This window comes from Corvus cornix, chromosome 3 (genome assembly GCF_000738735.6).
Source record: "Corvus cornix cornix isolate S_Up_H32 chromosome 3, ASM73873v5, whole genome shotgun sequence".
NCBI lineage: Eukaryota > Metazoa > Chordata > Aves > Passeriformes > Corvidae > Corvus > Corvus cornix.
In genome coordinates, this window is record NC_047056.1 from 67,996,690 (window position 1) to 68,018,754 (window position 22,065).

The 22,065-nt window shown below is 38.6% G+C and overlaps 1 protein-coding gene across 2 annotated transcripts in view; it reads left to right on the forward strand.

Moving 5' to 3' along the window:
- Window positions 1-22,065, forward strand: part of LAMA4 (laminin subunit alpha 4) — a 100,146-nt gene that overhangs the window by 73,187 nt on the left and 4,894 nt on the right. Inside the window, exons 22-36 of one of the 2 annotated variants that reach the window (XM_010402732.4) lie at window positions 184-317; window positions 865-1,036; window positions 3,142-3,273; window positions 4,304-4,446; window positions 7,671-7,809; window positions 8,948-9,085; window positions 10,601-10,734; window positions 12,000-12,164; window positions 12,864-13,017; window positions 13,714-13,904; window positions 15,436-15,625; window positions 16,494-16,649; window positions 17,479-17,638; window positions 18,632-18,762; window positions 21,473-21,566. In XM_010402732.4, the coding sequence (XP_010401034.2) occupies window positions 184-317; window positions 865-1,036; window positions 3,142-3,273; window positions 4,304-4,446; window positions 7,671-7,809; window positions 8,948-9,085; window positions 10,601-10,734; window positions 12,000-12,164; window positions 12,864-13,017; window positions 13,714-13,904; window positions 15,436-15,625; window positions 16,494-16,649; window positions 17,479-17,638; window positions 18,632-18,762; window positions 21,473-21,566 (2,233 nt within the window). The remainder of the gene's footprint in view (window positions 1-183; window positions 318-864; window positions 1,037-3,141; window positions 3,274-4,303; window positions 4,447-7,670; window positions 7,810-8,947; window positions 9,086-10,600; window positions 10,735-11,999; window positions 12,165-12,863; window positions 13,018-13,713; window positions 13,905-15,435; window positions 15,626-16,493; window positions 16,650-17,478; window positions 17,639-18,631; window positions 18,763-21,472; window positions 21,567-22,065) is intronic. The other variant, XM_010402740.4, reaches the window with a different exon arrangement.

Here is a 22,065-nt window from a genome sequence, read left to right on the forward strand (position 1 = left end):
ACTTACAGCCCAAAGGCCATATCATGGTAAGGACTTAGAAGACTATTCACAGTAGCAGCAACCAATTTTTTTGAAAATAAGAATTGCACAGGCACAAAACTGATCCCAGGCACAAATGCTCTCAGAATACCCAACTAAAGAGTGGCACCTTTCTCCTTTTACCCTTCCTTGTCCTCTGCACAGCTCCCTCCTAGCCTAAACCTCCCTGGCTTCATCGGCTGCCTGGAACTGGCTACCCTGAACGATGATGTGATCAGCCTGTACAACTTCAAGCACGTCTACAACATCGACACCACCACATCGCCACCTTGTGCCAGGTAGGGGACAGGCCCATCCTTGCTCTGCCGCTCTCGTTTGTTACAAGCGCCGGCCCTGATGGCTCATTCCTGCTTTAGATTAAAAATGTGAAGGTGGTATTGAGTTGTCCCAGAAGGAACTTGGTCGCTTTTAGCTCCTAATTGCATCGAAAAGTTTAATTTATATATATATATAAATCTTGTGGATTTCTGCACAAACTGGGCAAGCTATTAATAGAAATATCTGTGTATCCTTATAACGAGGAAGTGTTGTGGGTCTGTCACTTCTCAAGGATGGGCAAAGAATTTTCCTGTACCTCTATACATAGCACAGGATAAAATCATGATGTAATGATGGAGGAGTTAGATGCACCTTCATAGCTACACACTACTTTTCAGGAAAAAAATTCCCAGAAAAAAATTGAAAGAAAGTCAGCAGTCTCACCATCACCAGGCAGAAGCAGAAGTTCAGAACAATTATTTCAATAAAATATGTAAAGGCCTTTAAGTTCCCCTAAATTAAAATGGGTACATACCAACTAATCCTTCCTTGCTTCTTTTTCCATAGAGATAAGTTGGCTTTCACTCAGAGCCGGGCTGTGAGCTATTTCTTTGATGGCTCTGGCTATGCCTTGGCCAGAAACATTGAGAGAAGGGGAAAATTCAGCCAGGTGACTCGATTTGACATCGAAGTTCGAACACCTACAGACAACGGATTGATCCTGCTGATGATTAATGGGGTGAGTACCAAGTTCTGCTGGTATCCTTTATCCATTAGCACCACAAGTTCCCCAGTACTTAGAATATCTTGGAAAATCCAAAATGCTTATGTCTTACATTGAGCTTCCAGAAAGAGGAAATACTTTGTGTTTGTCTGGTGCATGTATACATTAGGAGGGAACGGGAACTTGCTCTGCAAAAGCCTCAGGAAGTTGAGGCCCTGAGTTGGACTCTGCTTTTATCCAGAGACAGTCAGGACTTCAAACTGGTCATATCCTTGTGATGATACTTCAAGAGAGACTCCAGTTAACCCCAGCTGTCAGACATTTATTTAAATGTGAATGCACAATCAAAGCTATAGGAAATTTCTGTGAAGCAACTCCCAAAAAGTAGCCACTTTTTGGTAGCTGCCACTTTATAACTGTGCCTCAGGGTGTACTAGAGTTAAATATTTAAGTTACTAAAAACAGAAAGCAGTCCAAATAAAAAGGCTTGTTCCAAATGTCAGGAGCTTTTCTGAAGTGTGAGAGTGATGCAATCTCTGTGAGAGTTTGAAGACATGAAAAGAGCCTCCAAAGACAAACGCTGGGGGTTTTTTTGTTTTTTGGTTTTTGTTGTTTTTTTTTTTTTTGGTCTTTGGGCATTTCCACATCAATCTCCCAAGTCCTGTGTGGATTACAACCTAGTAAAGCCACAGAAAACATTTTTCTGTGCAGATGCAGTCCACAGACAGGCATTTGTCTAGACACCTACATGTAACACGGCTTTAAGCATTTAGGAAAAAAAAATCCACTCTTATTAGAAGAGCTACTCTCTAGTGTTTGCCTTTAGAGTAACTTCCAGAGGAGGGTTGTGGGAAGCAATTTGCTCTGCAGCATAGCATGCTACCACTAACCTTCGTTCTTAGGAGGTTTTGACTAAGCAGCTGCTGTTAAAAGTTTAAGAGCCTTTATTGCAGAGCACTTATTTTTCTTCCAAGCAAAAGCACCTAGAGGTTTTTTTGAGATGTATGCACTTTGTGTTTGTCAGTGGAAACTGCAATCAAGTTGGATATCAGCTGTGGGAGACCATGACTGCTCACAAGCACTTTCAAAAAGTCTGTGTAAGCTGGTCCATTATTCAATTCTGCAAAGACAGCTCATAAATATTCTGAATGTAATCCTTGTTACATTTTCAAGTTTAAGCTGTTCAGAACAAACCCAAGCTGCAGTTTCATTTAGAAGTGCTAGATTAAAACCTACTCTTACTTCTTTAAGTAGTGAATCCTGAAGGTGGGCTCATTTATGTCAAAGGCAGCAGTTCTTGGCCTGCAGCAGTGTTTTGAGAATTATTGTACCCATGTTTTCATTAGGCACAAGCACTGGGAGAGAAGAGCAACATTAGCATTGAAAGCATTAACCCAGATGCACGTTTGCTGTAAACAGTTCTTTCTGTTTCTTTATGTTCAGCTTTGGAACAAGACTAATTCTAGGGTGGAGATCTTCATTTCAAGCACTCCTTAAAGATTTTCTAAAGTACAGCTCCTGCTTATAAAGTTCAGGTCACTCAGCCACAGAACAGAAACTGAATCATAAAGTAGGAACAGTCAGGAATTCTAGAACCCAAATACATAGTAAATACACAGTAAATACACTCTAGCTATTGCTCACCTTTCAGTAAATACATCAGTGCTGATCAGGGCTGCGCAAAGACAAAATCCTGAGTGATTACAGACATTGTGATAGAAGCTGCTAATGCAGATATGGCCATTTTAGCCCAGCATTGCTTTTACCAGTATAATATCTTTCATTTACGGCATGTGGTATTATTTGAACAGTGAACAGATGTGTATGCATCAAGAATGCCCTGCTGGTAAGTAATAGTGACATCACTGCCCTACCAAATACTATTTCTACAGGGAAACAGTTCACCAAGTCTTCCAGAAAGTGCCACTCATAAAACAATTATGTGTGCGTGTGTATATATACACATATATTATAAATATTAAAATACAGGAACTGTGTTATAATTTTGCAAATAAAAACTTATTCCCCAGCATGTTTTTCCCAATGTCAGTCTCGTAACGCTTTTTATTAATTTTTTGAAATTGCTGCCACTTTTCTGACTGCTGTTTTGCTTTACACAGAGCATGTTCTTCAGCCTAGAGATGCACAATGGTTTCTTATACCTCCGCTATGACTTCGGTTTCAGCAACGGCCCCGTGCTTCTTGAGGACTCCATGAAGAAGGCTCAGATTAATGATGCTAAATTTCATGAGGTACAGATATGGTTACTATCACAGCCATTTGACCAACTATCCCAGAAGCTCCAAAGCAGCAATAATTTCTCTAACACCCATGAAAGAAGCAAAACGATGAGGGTGCAGGTGGTGATATGGTAGAACAGGCAGAAGGGTAGAGTGCATGCAGGTCCCACCAGTACCAAGCAGAGGAAAAGTGAAGGCTCTCCCTGCCTCCTCATAAATCAGTGCTTGTAGACAGATTGTGTGTATTACTAGCCAAGGACAGGACCATTCACATGAGAGAAAAAGTTTTATTAATTCAAAATTAAATTATATCAAGGGCAACTCACTATTTCAAATATAAAACTTCCCTCAAAAATGTCATTATGTTAGTTTGACCACCTTAGTTGTTATGCATTGTATTATAAGAATTATGGCATTTCCCATTTCATTTGAAAAGAGAGTTGATTCGGTAGCAACCTTATATATATGCACAGTATTTTATGGAATTTGGCAGATAAAATATCTACTTGTATTTGGTTTCAGGGAATTTGCCTTAAGCCAGTGTAACTGTGACAGTAGCAAATTCCCTTAGTGAGTTGCTTCTCCTGCCTTTTACCTGATGTAAATTCAAAGTCTGATTCATGACCAAAACTACAGCCATAGTTCTGTTCATGTTTAAGCAGCAAACAATTAAGCTTTTTATGTTTTGACAATGAAATAAGTTTTTTAAGAAGTATGCCCTAACTTCTTGGATAAATCAAGAAAGCATTCTGAAGTTTATGGAGCTTATCTGTTTGCCACAGTGTAGAATGCGACATGACTACTTTCATTTGCTTTATTCATAATTGAAATATCCTGAGGATTCAGTCATCAGAGAAATAGTGATATTGAAACAAGCTTCCTACTGGTAATCATTATCAGCCTCTCCCAATTTACAAACAACTTCTCTGATAAATGGGGGGAAATTTTCAAACAAAAGGATATAAAGATGCAATCAATTTTGCAAGATCACCATAGCAGCTTACAAAAGATGACATTTTTAAGCACATGCTTTTCTTTTCAGATTTCTATTATATATCACAATTCCAAGAAGATGATCTTGGTAGTAGACAGAAGACATATTAAAAGTGTGGACAATGAAAGAACAGCAATGCCATTCACAGATATTTACATTGGAGGAGCACCTGCTGAGATCTTGCACTCTAGGTTGGTTTACAAATGCAATTCAATCAGTATTTTCAATTAATCACCATATGTAAGTTAAGCTGTATGGCCTGTCCTTAAGGGGTAACAATAAAACAATTCCTTTGGCATCAACCTTATATAAAACAACCCTTCAGACACTCTTCCAAGTGTCTTTCAGAGCTCTTAAGTATTGAAGATTAGGCTTGACCCAGCACAGTTAAATTCTACTGAAACTGGCCCCAGTTTTAGTAAGGGTAACAGAAACAGTTGTGTTCTTAAAACAAAAAGGCATTTTCAAAGAACATGTTAACGTATAAAATTGCTATTGCTCCTTGCTCTGCAAAAAGTGACCAGGACCCTCTACCAACTGCATTTTCAAATCAAAAAATTGGTTTTTTCCCACTAAGCATTTCAGTTCTGATTCATCTCAGGTTCTCTTTGGATCCAAGTCAGCTAACTCTGTGTAGGTGTAGGAAGAAAAGTCTCATTTTCCCATTGTACCATTTGACAGAAACCAAGTTTAAACTCAGTAGACTGTGTAACTCTCATTTCCTGCCATAGGAATCTGCCGGACCCCAGGGTCATGCTCTGAGAGCAGACTGGCTGCTTGAAGAAGAGTGTGCAGTATTCATTCCCAGGGTCAGACAGCACAGTCAGAATTTTCAGAAAGGCTCCAGCTGCTGTTTCAAGTGTTCACAACTGCTAATAGGAATACCCTCCATGTTAAAAAAAAAGCCAAGAAAAAGCAAATATTGCACAATAGTTTCTAGGACTTAGTGGTAAATCTGCTGAAATTTTATTCTTTATTTTGTTGTCAGAAGAAACTGTTGAATTGATAAATAATGGCTGAGATACAAAATACTTAATCTTTAAGCTTTTAAGATAGGGACAAACTTCATGTAAAGAAAAACGATGCCTTTCAATCCCATGTAATTATTTGAACATGCAAGCAAAGTGGTGGGCAAGGGAGAAACAGAGTGTATAATTTATCTGTCCTTTCAAATAGTTCTTTACAAAGGTCTGTCATAAGGGGCTATTAAGAAAGCTAGTGGAGTGGAGAGAGAAAAGGCTGAAGTGGATTAGAAAGCAGCTGGGAAAGAGAAAATAGGACATAGTAGTAACTTTTCAATTTTCACAGTATAAAAAGTCTACAGCACATACTCAAAGGATCTCTTTCAGGGTTAGTATTAAATACATTAATGATATAGAAAGAAAGTACAGGAGGATGGTGAAAATTACTTTCAATAACCAAGCCTAAAGAACACAGAAAAAGCCCAGAAGGACCTAGAAATCTATGCAATTGAGCAGCAGCTCAATGGCAGATGAGACTTGTTCACAAATGTAGGATAAAAGATGAATCACATGAATTATGCCTGCAGTTTTCCGAGCAGATTGTGGTTATTCTGAAAAACACCTGGAAGGTACTGTCAAAGCAGGAAAAACAACAACTCAATTAACAAGCTGTATCAGAAAAAAAAGACCATAGGCATTGTAAAAATATTATCAATTATAATGTTGAAAAATATATACAGAAATTATTTAAGCAGAGCTGCAACTTTGTCTCTGGTGTTTTACTCAGCTTTCATTCTCTTGACAAGAGTAGACGGCAAAAACGTGTGGGCCAAATGTTGTGGCATCATTCCATTTTTATCAGGAGAATTATTATCCTACTGATGATGTACTACTCTCTATTACTACTATCTACTACTGATATCTATGCTTGCTCTTTGCAGACAGACTCACATTTAATGGACTTTGCAGGCAGAAGCAGCAGTGTGGGGAAACAAGCTCTAGTCTTAGAGTAGTCTAATATTCTTCTAAAGCAGCATGTTTTCATTCACTTCAAATGCACTTTTCTCTGTCAATTGCCTTTTTTCTCTAAATGAATCTGGAAATACCACTATACGTTATTTTTCTCCCACCTCAGTCACTGCATAAAGCAGAAAGCTAAGGGTAAATAGGAGCACTGGCAACTTAACTCTTAACTGAGTTAAGAAATGAACTCAGAAGCCTTTCTTTAGGAGAAAGCCTTTCTTCTATAGCCTGTTGCTAGAAAAGGTTGTGGCATTTAGCAGAAAGGTGTATTTGTCACATCCAGCCAGTTTCATGGTCAAGCAGAGTAGAGATTATACTGGTTGATTGATAATACACACTTTGGTCCAAATCCCAGTAGGGATGGCAGGAGCCTTCCTGTTGATTTTGCCTTCCCGCTGATTTCACTGAGGAGCAAATTAAGCCCCTACAGCACCCCTTCTCTCACCTTATTTCAGACATGTACCTGTACACCTGCACTACTTCACCTGATGGTCTGTTTTTGCCAATGCAATAATATGGGTGTTTCCAGATCTTGATTGATCTGCCATGTTTCCAATGTCTGCCTTACAACGAGATAACTCATAGACAACTAGTGCAGGTAGCAGATGCCAACAGTATCAGTCACATGAGGTGAAGAGAGTCCCACTGCTAAAGTACATCTTGCTTAAGGAACAAGGACTGTTTCCATGTAGCCAGGTCAGAACTCTGGATTTCACATTCACTCCTTCAGTGTATTTGTTCCCTGGTTATCTCCTGGACTGGTACCCAGCAGCTCCCATGTAATTTCCTTGCCCCTGTCACACACTTTCTGTGATTTTAGGCAAAATACTCCTTCATGAACTTTGAGATTTGTGAGGATACATTCAATTATATTCACCCTGTGCTGTAATGCTGTGGTATCTTGGTAAGATGTGAAGTTGAAAAACTGAGACTAATGAGTAGGAGCAGTTGGGATACACTGCTCTGCTGTCTACCTCAAATCTGACATAAAAAGGATCCTGGAAACCCACCCACTGCTCTCATTTAAAATTATGTAAACCCACACATCAGCAAGTAGAATTTACTCTTACTTTCCTGACCTCTGTTAGTATTTTTATTAAGAAATAGAGATCCATTTGTTTGCAAAGCCAAGAGTGGAACTTGCTAGTAAAAGCAAGGCAGGAAACCCAAATCAGAACTTCTCTTCAAAGCTAAAAAAATAGAGATAAAAATCCATTTATTTTCACTGTAAGTAGTTATAAATACATAATTTACTACAACTGGTGCATCTTGACTTTTCAAAACATAGAATGTGGCTCACTAGTTGTTTTACATAAAGATGCAAGAATTGGACACTAGTGAGGCAAATTACTGAAGTTCTTCCAGCTCTTTTAGACCATTCAGAAAGGCAAGTGCTATCTAACTGCAGCTTGTTTGGCATTGTCATCCAGCAGCATTAGCTCTCATCTGGCAGGAAGTATCGGCTTTAAAGGCTGCATGAAGGGCTTCCAGTTCCAAAAGAAGGATTTCAACTTGTTGGAAGAACCAGGAACCCTGGGAATCAGCTACGGGTGCCCAGAGGATTCACTGGTAAGCATAACACCATTTGTGACAAAAGAGCAAATTTTGACAATGGATATAGCTGGGAGCTTGAATTTTACTCCAAACAATGGAAAGACAGTCTTCCACCAAGGAAATGACCATGCACTCACTCATTGGCAGAGGTGGGGGTTTGTGTGTGTCTGTTAAGTCTGCTGACATAATACCCAATTTTCACTCTGAACTATAGTACAAGGTGTTTCACTTAAAATTCTTCTTATATGTGAAATTGCAGTGCGAAAGCTGGATCTGAAATAAATCATGTGCTGTATTCTGAATGGAAATACTCCAACGTAATTTGGTTTTTCTTAAAGATACAAGGAGAATCATCCTTACATACACCCTAGTATAGATGTGTGAAATGGAGAAGACAGCAAAATATTCACCCTTCAAATGAGTTCTCCCCTTAAGCCAGATCAGCTCTTCCTCTGTGACACACACACCAACACCAACTGCACCAGCATTAGCTCTGAGAAAATTGCCATTTAGCTTCCAGTCCCTTCCATCATTCATCAATTTTCCATTACAATGCAAGGCTGGCAAATACAGACTGTGTTTGGGGTCTTCATCCTGTGGACATGTCTATCAAAAGCCATGCTGCAAACCTGTGGAGAAGGATCACTTGTAGAACTCATCACTACAATCTTACCCTGTGTCAACAAGGAAGCTATCTGCAATTTGTCCTACTTTGGACCGAGTTTTGCTCCTGAGACTCAAAGGGTTAGAGACCACCATGTCCAACACCGTCTATCTCAGTACCCAGCACAGCACACAAAGTAATATATCATGTGTTGGAACTGTGACTCAGTGCCACACAGCTCAGATGGGGGTGTGAGCCCCTCTGCTTCTACTTTTCATGCTCACTAACATCAGCAGACTTAGGATGAGGCCAAGATCCCAGGAAGCTGAGAATAATTTGACTTAGTCTAAAATTGCTACACTTTCTCAAGTTTTTTCCATGATGTGAGGGAAAGCCTACATAAATTAGGTTAAGATATGAAGGAAAAATTGAAGGCTTTTTAGAACCGAACTGGCTGCAATTGTAAGAAAAAAAAAAATAGCCTCGTTCTTTGTATTATTGGAATGTTTTCTGAGGTTCACTTGTAATTTTGTTTTATTTAATACATAGATGTCCCGCAATGCATATTTCAATGGAGAGAGCTTCATTGCATCAAGCCAAAAAGCGTCCCTCTTTACTGAATTCGAAGGAGGCTTTAATTTCCGGACATTGCAGCCCAGCGGGCTGTTGTTTTACTATTCTGAAGGAGTAAGTATCTATTTTTTTACTGTTTGTTTTATTTTACCTTCACATTTTTTCCCAGGAGAATACTAGGAGAATAACACGATTTTTCACTTTATGGTTTTATGATAGAGAAAGCAGTCTGCAATAGAGAAGCATTCACTGGTGACCTCATTTTTACAGTTTGCATTTGATCTACAGATGAAAACCAGCAATGCTTCGGCGTTATTTTGATGCTGAGAAGAGAACTGGATCATATGCCTAGAATTAACAAGCATCCATTTGGGCTCGCTGAAGTCCTCTAGGGCAGAAATGCACAGAGCGTCTTCCTGTACTCAGCAGCACTGCAATCCCTATTTGGACCTGCAGGTGCTACCAAAGTACAAATAATATTAAGGACCTGACATTTGCCATCCAGACAATCGCCTAGAAGCAAAGTTTGTTAGAAACGGTGGCATAGTATTTCGAGCATTGCTGAGCTCACAGAAATCAGTCAGAAAGCTGCCTATATTCCCAGATGGCACTCAGACCTCCACGTGTGACCGGGAAAAGCTGCTCTTGAGAATAGCTCCTTGCAGCTCTGGGAAGCCAGGCTGCTCTCAATACCCCCCTCAGAAGTGTGACACGGGCAGAAATACGGACTTGCACTAACAAAATGTTGTGTGAGACAACGCGATCCCAAGATCCTGCAGGCTCAGACTGACATCTGCAGCAAGCATGAGCTCAGATGACAGAACATTTGCAACCACCCCCAAATGTCTGTTCTGCTATGCTTGCAGAGTATCATCAGCAGTGCAGCAGAGAAGGCTGTGTGACACCGATAACCACTTCTAAACTCTCACGTGTTGCAGCCTGGAGTATTACCTTAAATTGAAATCAGTAACCGTGTCAGTTCCCCACATCGTTTGCATAAATGAGGCCTCACACACACACCACTTCAGGTTTTAACTCAAAAGCTCTAATCCTATGAGGTGCCAAGTGCCCTACTTAACAAACGGAAGTTGAGCTGTTTAGCACTTGGCAGAATGAGACACAATGATTCTACCTTGCACAGTGGCAGTGCTTGCTCTAATGGAACTGAGAGTATTCCTGCTAGTGGCACAGTGATCCCATATTCCTGACCCAGATAGCACATCTTATCTTGGAGATAATTTTGAGTGATTGAAAGGGTCTGGTCAGAGGGAATTAGAAAAAGAAAAAAACGTCTTGGTCTTAACAGCTGCTCAATACACTACCAGGGCACCAGAAATACAAATGAAATGCAAACATCGTACATTTGTGCTACATGGAAGGAGCCCATGTGACAGATACATGAGACACAATCAGCAGCAGAATTCCCAGAATTCAGGCTTAAAAAGTGGCAAGAATATAAATTCTAATGATACCATCTCTCGTTTTGCTTCTCGGAGTATATCTTTTTGCAAGTTAAGCACAAACGTGGAAAACAGCCAGAAGGGAAATAAATACAATGGGAAGATGCACAGAACTGTTAAATTTTCTGTGTAATACTTGCTTATGAAGATGCTTTTTTCTGTATTTCAGTCAGATGTATTATCCATCTCTATGGAGAGAGGTGCTGTGGTTTTAAATGCAAGTGGAACCAAAATTCAGTCACCAGACCGAAATTACAATGATGGAAAAACCCATTTCATCATTACTTCTGTCACCCCAGAAAGGTAAAGCTCTCCAGCATCTTTTATTCCCTACCTTTAGAATAGAAATATTTCTTGTAAAGCACATTATCATTTAACACTCACTTTCAAAGTGACACTTGAGTGGGGCATTTTTTAAATGACTGATTTTTAAGTGTGATTGAAAACTGGCCAGCTTGGCCTGAGCACAAGATGATGGGAACTGTTAATAAAACGAAAATAATAGTTTTTCTGAAAGCTTAGTCCTTCTTTGTCCTCAGGTAAGAATGCAGTTTAATAACATTTTAGGCTAGCATTAGTTCATTTTTTAACAGGATTGATTCTTCTAATTTGTTAAAACAATTCCCAGTTGACCCTAAAGTAATTGAGGCATCTTCACATAAAGCATTCATTTGGGATATACACAGTGGAACATGTTAAAAATATTTTTAGCACTGACAGCCACAAATGTAAGACTAAATACAGCAGTAGGGAATAAGTCTCTCTCTGTGCTCCTTGAAAAACTTGAAAGCTTTGGTTTATTGGTATGTTTAACTATTGTTTATATGTTTAAATATTTTTTAGAAGGTCATGTAATCAAAGCAACTTTCTTTAAGAATCTTGCCTATGAGATACAAGCAGATCATTCTTACTTTTCTAGTGGAAATGAAGGTTTGTACCTATGACTTCTGACATCCAAGAATCACAGTTTGAAAAGCTGAAGGTGTGAAAAGGTGCCTTGGAATAACCTCGGGGATTGTCATGTTTCCCTGAGTTTGCCAAACAAAATCAATGTCTGATGCTTTAGTATATTCAGTTTCTTATTAAAGCCAGAGAATCATTCATGACTTCTGCAACAATTAATGGGTTGCAAAATCAGATTAGGTAAAAAAGCATTGTATAAGCTCAAACACCAATGCACTGTGATGAAAGAGAAGGAAAAACGGATGGGGCAAAACAAGAAAGATTAGCATGTGCTTGGATCTTATTTTACCCATATGGTGGCTCCATCCCTTCATCAGCAATCCCTTAGTTTATCTTTCTTCACTGTACAATTTTGGACTTCACGATTAACTGCAGGGTAATATTAAATCCATGGGCCAAAGTACACAACTTTGCCAATTGTTTATTGTACTGCTACTTATTGCATAGCTGAAAGCAAAAAGGTCCTCTCATGCCTTTGAGCACTACCATTCAGTGATGCATGCTCTGAGTGGAGCATCTTGGGTGTGTGTAATGTGCTGCCGGTGTGATCACTGGCACTGATGTTTCCAAAGCAAGCCTGCAAAATGGATGCTTTTCCTTTGCAGGTATGAGCTGACTGTTGATGACAAGAAACAGAGCAAGAAGAACCCAGCAAAGGACAGAGCAGGGAAAAGCCCAGACAGCATCAAGAAGTTTTATTTTGGTGGCTCTCCCCTCAGAACACAGCAAGCCAACTTCACTGGCTGCATAAGCAACGCCTACTTCACTAGGTGAGTAACATCCTCCCAAACACATTAACAGGCAGCCACTGCCCCTGCCTGACAACTTGAATAGTAGCTCATGAGAAGTGATTTATTGTCACAATAAAAATTCCTGTCTCATTTTGTGAGGCTAGACAGCATGCGTGAATAAGATTCTTACCTTATTTGCCATTGAATCTGTTGGCACAGATCTGCTAGGTTAAGATATTGTTAAGGTGGGAATAACTTGATGAAATAAGCTTTCAGTACTGTACCTGCTAATGCTGCTGGTGCAATGAATAATTTGCATAGCTGTAATTTACATTTATATTACGTAGCTTTCAGATCGGCCTTTGAAACAAAATGGTTTTAAGGCATCTCACAGAAGCCGGGGAAGTTAGGAGTTTGGGCATGAGAAAATGGTCAGAATGTGTTGATCTTAATTGCTCTATGAAATGCTCTTATATAGATTTTAAAGGTGAATTTGATGCTGCAGGTTGACACTCTCTGTTTATGCCAGCATTTATACAACAGCAGAGGTAGTATAGGCTGTCCTCATTACCCACACATTGACTGATCAATCTGTACTTTTATCCCCGATCCAAGAATGAAAAATAGTGCATTCAAATACAATTTTATCCATAAATGTACAATTCTGAAATTTTTATTAAGATAATTCCAACACTTGGAAAAAAAAACTGTTCTTGTCATCTCCTCTTTGAAACACAGGTTGGATCAAGAGGTTGAAGTGGAAGATTTCCAGAAGTACTCTGAGAAAGTTCAGGCATCTTTGTATGGATGCCCTGTTGAATCTCCTCCAGTTGCTCTTCTCCATAAGAAAGGAAAAAACTCATCAAAAGCCAAAGGAAACCGTAATAAAAAGGTCTGATAAAAATTGCTCCAGTACCACTCTGGAGTTTTCCAAAATTCTCCAAATTATGGATCTAAAATGCATAAAGACAATGTCACATATACGAAGGAAAGGATCCTGTTCCTTTACATATTCCATCACTGCAAATGATTGCCCTGACACAATCTATCTGGCCTACAGTTGCATCATTCTCCTTGGCTAGAACACTAAAATAAAATACCTGACTTCTTAAAAAAAAGTACTTCAGAAACAAGCCTTTTTGATTTCTTCTGTCTTCTAAAGGCAATAAGCTTGCTTCTGATCTCAGCTACTTCTGTGTGGCTCTCTACTGGGTACAATTAGCACACATTAATATAAATGGGGGAAAAACCTTCCTCCAGCATGAAGAATTTCTAGTCCGAGCATATTCTCTTATGCCTATAGTATAGCTGATATCGCCAAAAGCAGAAAGAAAAATATTTAATTAGGAAAACTGCAAAAAAAAAAAGAATTGTAATTATGTTAGCTACACAAGTATTTTGTTAATCCCTTGTTCCATCCTAAATCAGCATTTATAGTAGATCTATTCAAGGAAAATTTGACTTGGGAACAATCCTGGTATTTATGTAGGGAGATAATATATTAGTAGTTCATATATAAATGATACTGTTATTTTATTATGTCCAATATTAGCTAAAAATTCTGGTTAATAGCTCTTTTTCTATGAAGGTGGGAAGAGATAAAGACAAGATTTCACAGCCTTCATCTAGCCTCAAAAAACTGTATCAAGTGAATTTGCAAAGAGACCCTCAGTGCCACTTGCCCATGAATCCCAAAGCAACTGAACATGCCTACCAATTTGGAGGAACAGCAAACAGCCGGCAAGAATTTGATCACGTACCAAAGGATTTCAGTCAAAGGTAAAGTGACTTTAGAGATAAAAATGAAATATGCTGGGGAGGAGAAAGAAGTATTTCAAATTTTTTTTAAAGGGACACATTTCTGCTGTTACCCTGGCTTTTTCCTTCATATCTTAGGCTACACTCTGTGGAGAACACGTTGTTGGGTTATATTAAAAGGTGCTTCAGTTGAGTAAGAGCAATACATAGAATGTGTTTCCAGTTACATCCATCTTGTGGAGTCTTCATCTGCATTGCATATTAACAAAATGTGTGTTCTTGCCTATTTATATGAAGCTTTTGAGGATGTTGGTTCTACACAGGCAGTGCACAATAATCAGTCTCCTTACCCAAGAAGCAAAGGCATTAGAGCAGAAGGGAAGCAGTAACATGATGAGTGGATCTTGTCAGTAGTGTATTGGTTGGGAATCTTCACAGTGCAGTAGGACATAAAGCTATGAAAACCTTGTCCAATTCAAGCCATAATGGAAATGTAAGTAATAATGAGTCCAGATACTGTCAACATTTAATTTTCAGACTCCCACAGAATATGTCATGCAATATTCAAAATCCAACAAGAATTTTAGTTTAATACTTTCCATTAAAGACTATAAATTCAACAAGACAGCACTTCCTGGAAGCATACCAGACCACTAACTCAGAAAAGAGTGTTCTTTCCTGATTTAAATTAAAAAATAATTATGTTCATTTTAATTGAATAGTGTTTTACTTAGGGCAGTCCTGACAGTACCCATATGAAGAAAACCCAAACTCTAATATCTTCATCCCACCTTCATTCCTACAACACGTATTTATTTTCCAACTGTTACTAAAGCTTTGTTATTGCAGTGTTCATTTTAAAAAAGCAGTGAGTTGTGGTGTTTTAAAACAACTGATATTGGCAAGGGACTGAGTGTCTGTGGAATGTATACACAGATGCAATTGGGAATGTATAGATCCTTGAGACAATATGAAGAATGGAAACTAGGCTAGTCACCTGACATCAGAGGAAGGAGGAATCAGTTCTGGCACTGTCCTACACCAATACAGCTTTGCCATGTTTTAGACCGTAAGTAATAATAGCAATCACTCAAGAAATTTTCACTGTGGCAACGTCAAACCAACAATGGTATAACTTCCCATGTTGTCTTGGACTTCACAAGGAACTACAGGGAAGGGGAAGCCTAGACTAAGTCTGGAATAACATAAACACCAGACCTCCATGCCATCCCACTTAAAAATTCCCCCAACATTGCTGTTTAACATGAAAGGAAATGTAGTGTATATAGTGTCAGATTTTGGTGGTCTGCATTGAATTTATTCACTCCAGAGATTTTAATTTTTGAAAACAAGTTCCTTGCCAGGCAGCTTCTTCTCCAGCTTTGACTTCTGCTCAAAAAACCATCATAGAATATTTCTCAGAAACACCACTTCCATAAAGAAGATTAATATTTCTTTGGATGAAAGGAAAATCTCAGTCTTCCTCTGACTGATGTTTGATTTAAATCAAATATATCTGCTTTAATGTTAATATTGTGTTTTTATGTGCCAGAGCTCACTTCTCTATCAGTCTGAAAACTCACTCATCTCATGGAATGATTTTCTACGTTTCGGATCAAAAAGAGACCAACTTCATGGCCCTTTTCGTTGCTCATGGCCGACTCATTTTTATGTTTAATGCTGGTCATCAGAAGATAAGGATTAAGAGCCAAGAGAAATACAATGATGGTCTGTGGCACAACGTAAGTAAAAGAAAGCAATCATTATGATGGCACATGCTACCAAGGCTGCAGTAAAGACACCGCTCATGTGACAGCTCAGGGAGTTTTCATTCATGTATTCATAAACATACCTATATGTTGAGAAATTTCCATCAATATTTTTAAATCTTCCATGCAGCATTTTATCAAGTCATTAACTAGGGATGGGAAAGTGAGTCAGTTATAAAAATTCAGTACTTCCCAACACTAACAGCTGAACAGAAATGAAGGGAACAAGCAGAACAGTAAGGCAGTTAAGAGTTAAGAGAGCTAGGAAAGGAAGGACTAGAATAATTTTGTTCAGCTAATGTCTTTGAAGTGCCTAAGAAAGGAGTACAGCTGTCTTAGGCTACCTCAGTAGTCTATGAAAATAAAAAGACAATTTTAGGAGTCAAGGTGAATTTCCCTCTGTAGGTATCTCTCCTCATTAACTACAGAGGAAGCCTACAGTTACTAAACTACTGACTTGGGCATGTAAATGTTTAAAGCAGGTTGGCTGAATCCACACCATAAAACTAATGAAGACTGTAAAAATGCTAACACTGATAGGTAGCAATGAATCATGTATGCAGATATAAGATGGGTAGATCTCAGTAGACCTTATGACACCTTGATTACCTCTGTCTTACACACTAAAATGCAAGAAAAGCAGCAGTTTTACTATCTAGCTTTCACATGAATATGAAAAAAAGAGTGTTGTCCAGCAAAGAACACTGGCAGTTAACAAAACAGGCTTGTAGAGTATCACTCACACACTTTTCTTCTCAAATATCTCATCTTCCTACACTGCACAGCAGTGATCCCTTAACAGATGAAAGTAATCTTCCACATTTTTTTCTTCCCTTCCTAGGTGATATTTATTAGAGGCAAAAATATTGGTCGCTTGATAATTGATGGTCTCCGAGTACTAGAAGAACCTTTTGATGGGAATGCGAATACTTGGCAAGTCACTGAACCACTCTATATTGGAGGTGTAGCTCCCGGAAAAGCTGTGAAAAACATCCAGGTAAAGCAGACCTCTATGTACAGACCCCATACCTCTATGTAAAGTTAATACAAAAGATGACTGTAGGGATGAGATCAGACAAAAGCTTATTAAGATCTTGATCCTCATCCTGCTGAGGAGCAGACAGCTCAGTTCATGTATAGAGCAAAGCTCCCACAGGGCTGGGGTGGTGGTAGCTGGGTTAGGCTTCCATAGCCTTGCAGCAGCAGCTGTGAAACCAATGGTCTATGAGGAACAGAGAAATCCTAGTGATATGCAAAATTAGATGAGACAAGTAATGTTAGGCGAGATCACCCTGTAGTCTGAGATACAGAATGAGTTTTGGAGAGATTTTAACATTGTCTTAGTACCTCTGTTTTAAGCACCTAGAGGTCAGGATTCTGTTCTACAGCTTGGTACTGAAATACATGGAAAGGAGTGTTAAACCAAAAATGAACATAACAGTCTCTTTCAAGGTAATCGTTAGTGTTATGTGCCTAACAAGATAGATAAACTACTCTGAAAAAGTAGACCACTGTCTTGCCTTGAGGCTATGAGGTATATGTATAGCACTGCCTTGCCCTAGTTGTGCTTTGTTTCTCACAGTTCAGTAAGAACTGTTTGAGAAACAACACAAGCTGGAATTACCTTGAAGTCATCAAAAAAACATGAGAGGCTATGAGAATCATTTTTCCTGTTTCCCTTCTCTGGAAATTGTTTTTTAGTTCAAAACTTACATGCCAGCCAATCACAGCCTTACAGCTTATAAACAAGCAAAAATAAAGACAGAAGAATTTACTTTCTTCCACAAGGAATTTATTTACTAATCAAGGGTTTTTTCTCCCCCCAGATTAACTCTGTCTACAGCTTTAGTGGTTGTCTCAGCAACTTACAGCTCAATGGAAGACCACTTACTTCAGCTTCACAGACTTTTAGTGTAACACCTTGCTTTGAAGGCCCATCAGAAGCAGGAACATACTTTTCATCAGAAGGAGGATATGTTGTCCTTGGTAATATACTCTTAAACAAATGTATCCCAAAATAGGACTGAAATATTCCCTGTGCTTTGAATGGCATTTTTCACTAAAGGGTGTAGTAATTTCTGAGGCTATGAACTGTAAGGATTATCAGAAACAGATCACTCTTGTAGTAAGCAGATGATATTGACAGGTCACAATGTCACCATGAAACTTAACAAGTTGTTACATAAACACATCTGTATGTATGTATTTCAAATAGTAAGAATAATTTACCAAAGGAACAGACCATAATATGCTAAAATTATTTTAGAAGTCAATGTGGCCAAGACCAAGTACACCATCAGAGGGTCATCCCTTATTTTTTTAATTAATAGAACAACATGCAATTAAAAAATCCTGCAGAAAGGCTTTCTGCATGTCTTGATACAGAACAGCATGACAGAACACATCTTTTCTGTCATTTAGGCCTGCTGTGTCCCAAGAAGAGTTTTATGAGGGTGTTTTGGTCACATAGGCTCTGATCTGAACAAGAAAGGAAACTGCACAACCCTATTCACTGGCAGCACCAAGAAAAATCAGACAAGTGTTTCTAATTTGCTCCCTGGCCTGTCACCAGATTGAAAAAGGGAGTTTCTCCTACTGAATCATCAAAGCTCAAGTGAACTCCCACTCACTCAATAATGACTGCTGAGTGCCTAGGAAATTGCACAATAAGAAACTGCCAAAAAATACAGATCATTGACTTTGTGATGTCCATTTCATTGCTAAGAAATATTTTTAAACAAAATATATTTTTTAAATAATGAGAAAAGTAAATAAACCTTTATTAGTACTCCAAGCAAACGCAATCAAAACAAAAGTTAAAATGGGTCATTGACAGCACACCATGGTATCTCACATTTCAATAGTTTTAAGAACAAATAAAATCCACCCGGGGCTTGATGTTCTATTTTGACTTTGAATAAATGTCTAATTTCATCACTAACTCAGTACAAAAATAATGTTATTCTTTTTACCTCACAGATGAATCCTTCAGTTTAGGCCTGAAATTTGAAGTTGTTTTTGAAATACGTCCCCGAAGCAGCTCAGGAATCCTACTGCATGGTCACAGCGTGAATGGAGAGTACTTGAACATGCACATGAGAAATGGACAGGTATAATGGGTCACATCTGCTCCACTGCCTTGACTGGTTTCTCTTCCACCTACATAGGCTTGGCTACATGCAGATTTTGTCTTACTAATTTGCCATTAACTGATTCTTATTTCTCTCCTAAATATAATAACTGCTTAGATTAGGCAAACCAAATATTTATTTTAAAATACTGAAGATAACACCTGAGACAAGATCAGATCACTTTACTGATACAAGCTATAAATACTTCGTTTGGCACTGCTCTTTCACCCACACATTAAAAATGTATCACAGTTACAAGGTAACTGTCAATAAATTTTTATTTCTTTTTTCTTAAAAGATAAGTCTGAGTTACACTCAGTCTCTTCTTTCTTTATCAGATATGTGTGTGATGAAAAGAGTGAGGGAAAGAAAAAGTTGTGATTGTCTGCTGGCCTGATTTCTACAGGCTCTGGAGCACAAATGAAGGAGAGAGGTTTGAAATTAACTCACCATATAGCTGTTGCTATTGCTTTTTTTTTTTTTTTTTAATTGTGTTCATTGATAAAATCTGGATCTCTTTATGCTACTCATTGCACACATACAGTAATAAATTTCAGTCTTAAGTGGACAACACAAGCAAAGATTTAAAGCATGGGAAATTTTGGCAGCTTTTTGGTCTTTCTTGCAGAGGAGAAACTCAGGGCACAGTCAAGAGACTAAGCAGTGTGGATATTCTTCAATCACTGCAATGATGACCTGTCATTCAAAGTGAAAGGGTATTTAAGTGAGGCTGGCTGTACCGCAGTTAGAAATGCAACACCTGAGGAAATACTCTCACATCTCCTGCAAGAGCAGGAACCTACAGCAGAGCAACTGCGTAGACAGTTTAACATCATGATTCATCCTATCCTAAAGCAGGTGTCTAATTAGGTGACTAAATGAGTCATTATTCAGAGAATGTATTTTTCTATATTGGCTGTAGAGAGAACCAGTGCTTCAGTTAGACACCTAACTTTTGACAGCTGATTAGGTAAGACGAAGCCAATTCTTACCCCTGTATCTAGTCCTTGGTGAACTAACAGAGAAATTCTTAAGTACATTGTGCTGATGTGTATCATGCCACACTTAAAAGCTGAGTCTGTACAGAACCGGTCCAGTGTAGTACTTCTTATGTAAAGTTCTAACCAAAGGTCTGCATGTCCAATAATTTGTCTTGTTTTCCCAACTGTATCAGTTGGTCTAACAAAAGGTGCTGCTTCACTTACTGCTTCACACCTCACTTTCTGTATAATGCATATGCAATTCATAAACAAAATTCACCCTGGAAAAGCGGCTCTTCCCTGTTTGTCACTGCAGCAGGCCAGTACCTTCTTAGTAAGGAACTGTGTTTCTTTACCATTAACTATCTGCTCTCTTTGAATGCATTACAAAAGACCTGTTTCGTGAAAACTGTTTTGCTGGACAAATTAGATCAGCAACTTTAATTCATTTTTTAAATGTACACATCTCTATCAGTACAGCTTGACTGGAGGATTTATTAAGGAGTCACTTTCTCCTGTGATTCTTTATTTGCTTTAATCTATACATTTTGTCCAAGGGTGGATAAAAGAGAACATGAGGATCATTTTAATTGTGTTGTTGGTGCCCTTCTGGAAAAAAAATATTTAATATCTCTTGGTTATAACTGTATCAAAACAGAGACCCTCCAGAATTAAATATAAGTTGTTTCCTTGCAAGATGCTCTTTACAATTACGTAGTGACAAGACAGGGGGGAATGGCTTCAAACTGAAAGAGAGTAGATTTAGATTAGATATGAGGAGGAAATTCTTTTCTGTGAGGGTGGTGAGGCACTGGAACAGGTTGCCCAGAAAAGTTGTGCCTGACCCATCCCATTAAATGTTGGAAGACCAGGTTGGATGTGGCTCTGAGCAACCTGATCCGATGAAAGGTGTTCCTGTCCACAGCAGGGGGATTGGAACGAGATGATCTTTTTCCAATCCAAACCATTCTACGATTCTGTGATTTTCAGTCCACTTGGAGTCAGCATAATCAGGGACAACTTCGACATTTGAAAGGCCTGATTGTTTGGACTCAGAATGTGGAGTTCTCTGGCAATCATCACCAGGAATCCCATACTCCACAATAGGGGCACAACACTGTTTTGCTGCTGCTGGAACATTTCCACGCAGAGAGATATTAATCCATTAACTGAAGCAGAGGTGCAAAATTCAGAATTAAGTTCACTTTCTAGCTCTCCCACAGATTTATTGGTAAGCTTGAACAAGTAACTTAAAAGTCATTCTTAAATTTGCTGTCTATTCCTTTCTCACATCTTTTCTGCTTGTTTATACTTGGGTTTTTCATGACTGTTTTCCTTTATTAAGTGGCTAGCAAGTTTCCAAAACATCATCTGATGCCTCTAAACACTAATTTACCACCCAGGAAATTATAGAGTAGAGGTACTAGTAAATGAGTGAAATTAGCCCTTATTTTTAAATCTTTTTTTGAACTCTTCCTTGAGATAATTAGGAATGTCTCAGAGTTACTGAATCTGAACAACTGAAAAAAACCCAAACAAAATAAATTTGGATTTAAAAGGTACTTTATTTTGAAGAATTTAATGAAATCATGTTTTCCTTTCTCTTGGATACTTGACAGGTTTTGAGTGGGGAATACAACATTATTAAACAGAAGGTAAAAAGAGAAAAAGAGGGGGTTTAAAGTGATGATTACGTTATTTTCCCTCAGGTTACTGTGAAACTGAATAATGGAATCCGGGATTTTTCAACTTCAGTGACACTGAAACAGAGTCTCTGCGATGGCAGGTGGCATCGAATTGCAGGTCAGTAAAAAGTGATCACCTCCTAATTAAGGTAGAAGAGCCCATCTGCCCCTCCCCAGATATCCATCTCCATGGGCTAGAGCATTGGCAATGCAGAAGTATTTTCAGTTCTTCTTTTTCACCTGTCAAGACCCAAGTTTGTGTGAAAGACACAGGCTTACTCATCCCTCAGACACAGAACTATAGAGCTTCCTGCAAGGACAAGCACAAGTTCCTACAAAGATAGGAAGAACAAACAAAGATGGAAGCTCCTTACTCAAAGAACAGAAAGCAGCCTAGCTGAAATGCTGGCTACCTTTCCTAACTTATACACCAGATCATATTCTTCCTTTCCCAATTAGAGGTTAAATAAGTTGATAGAATACAGTAGGCACAAGTATATGCTGCTCTTAAAAGTAAAATAACAAGACGGATGTGGGGAACCTTTTGCTCACAACATAGAGATATCTACAGTCAGGATTTTCCCTGTGTGCCAGACAGTCATCCTTCTTTCCTGGTT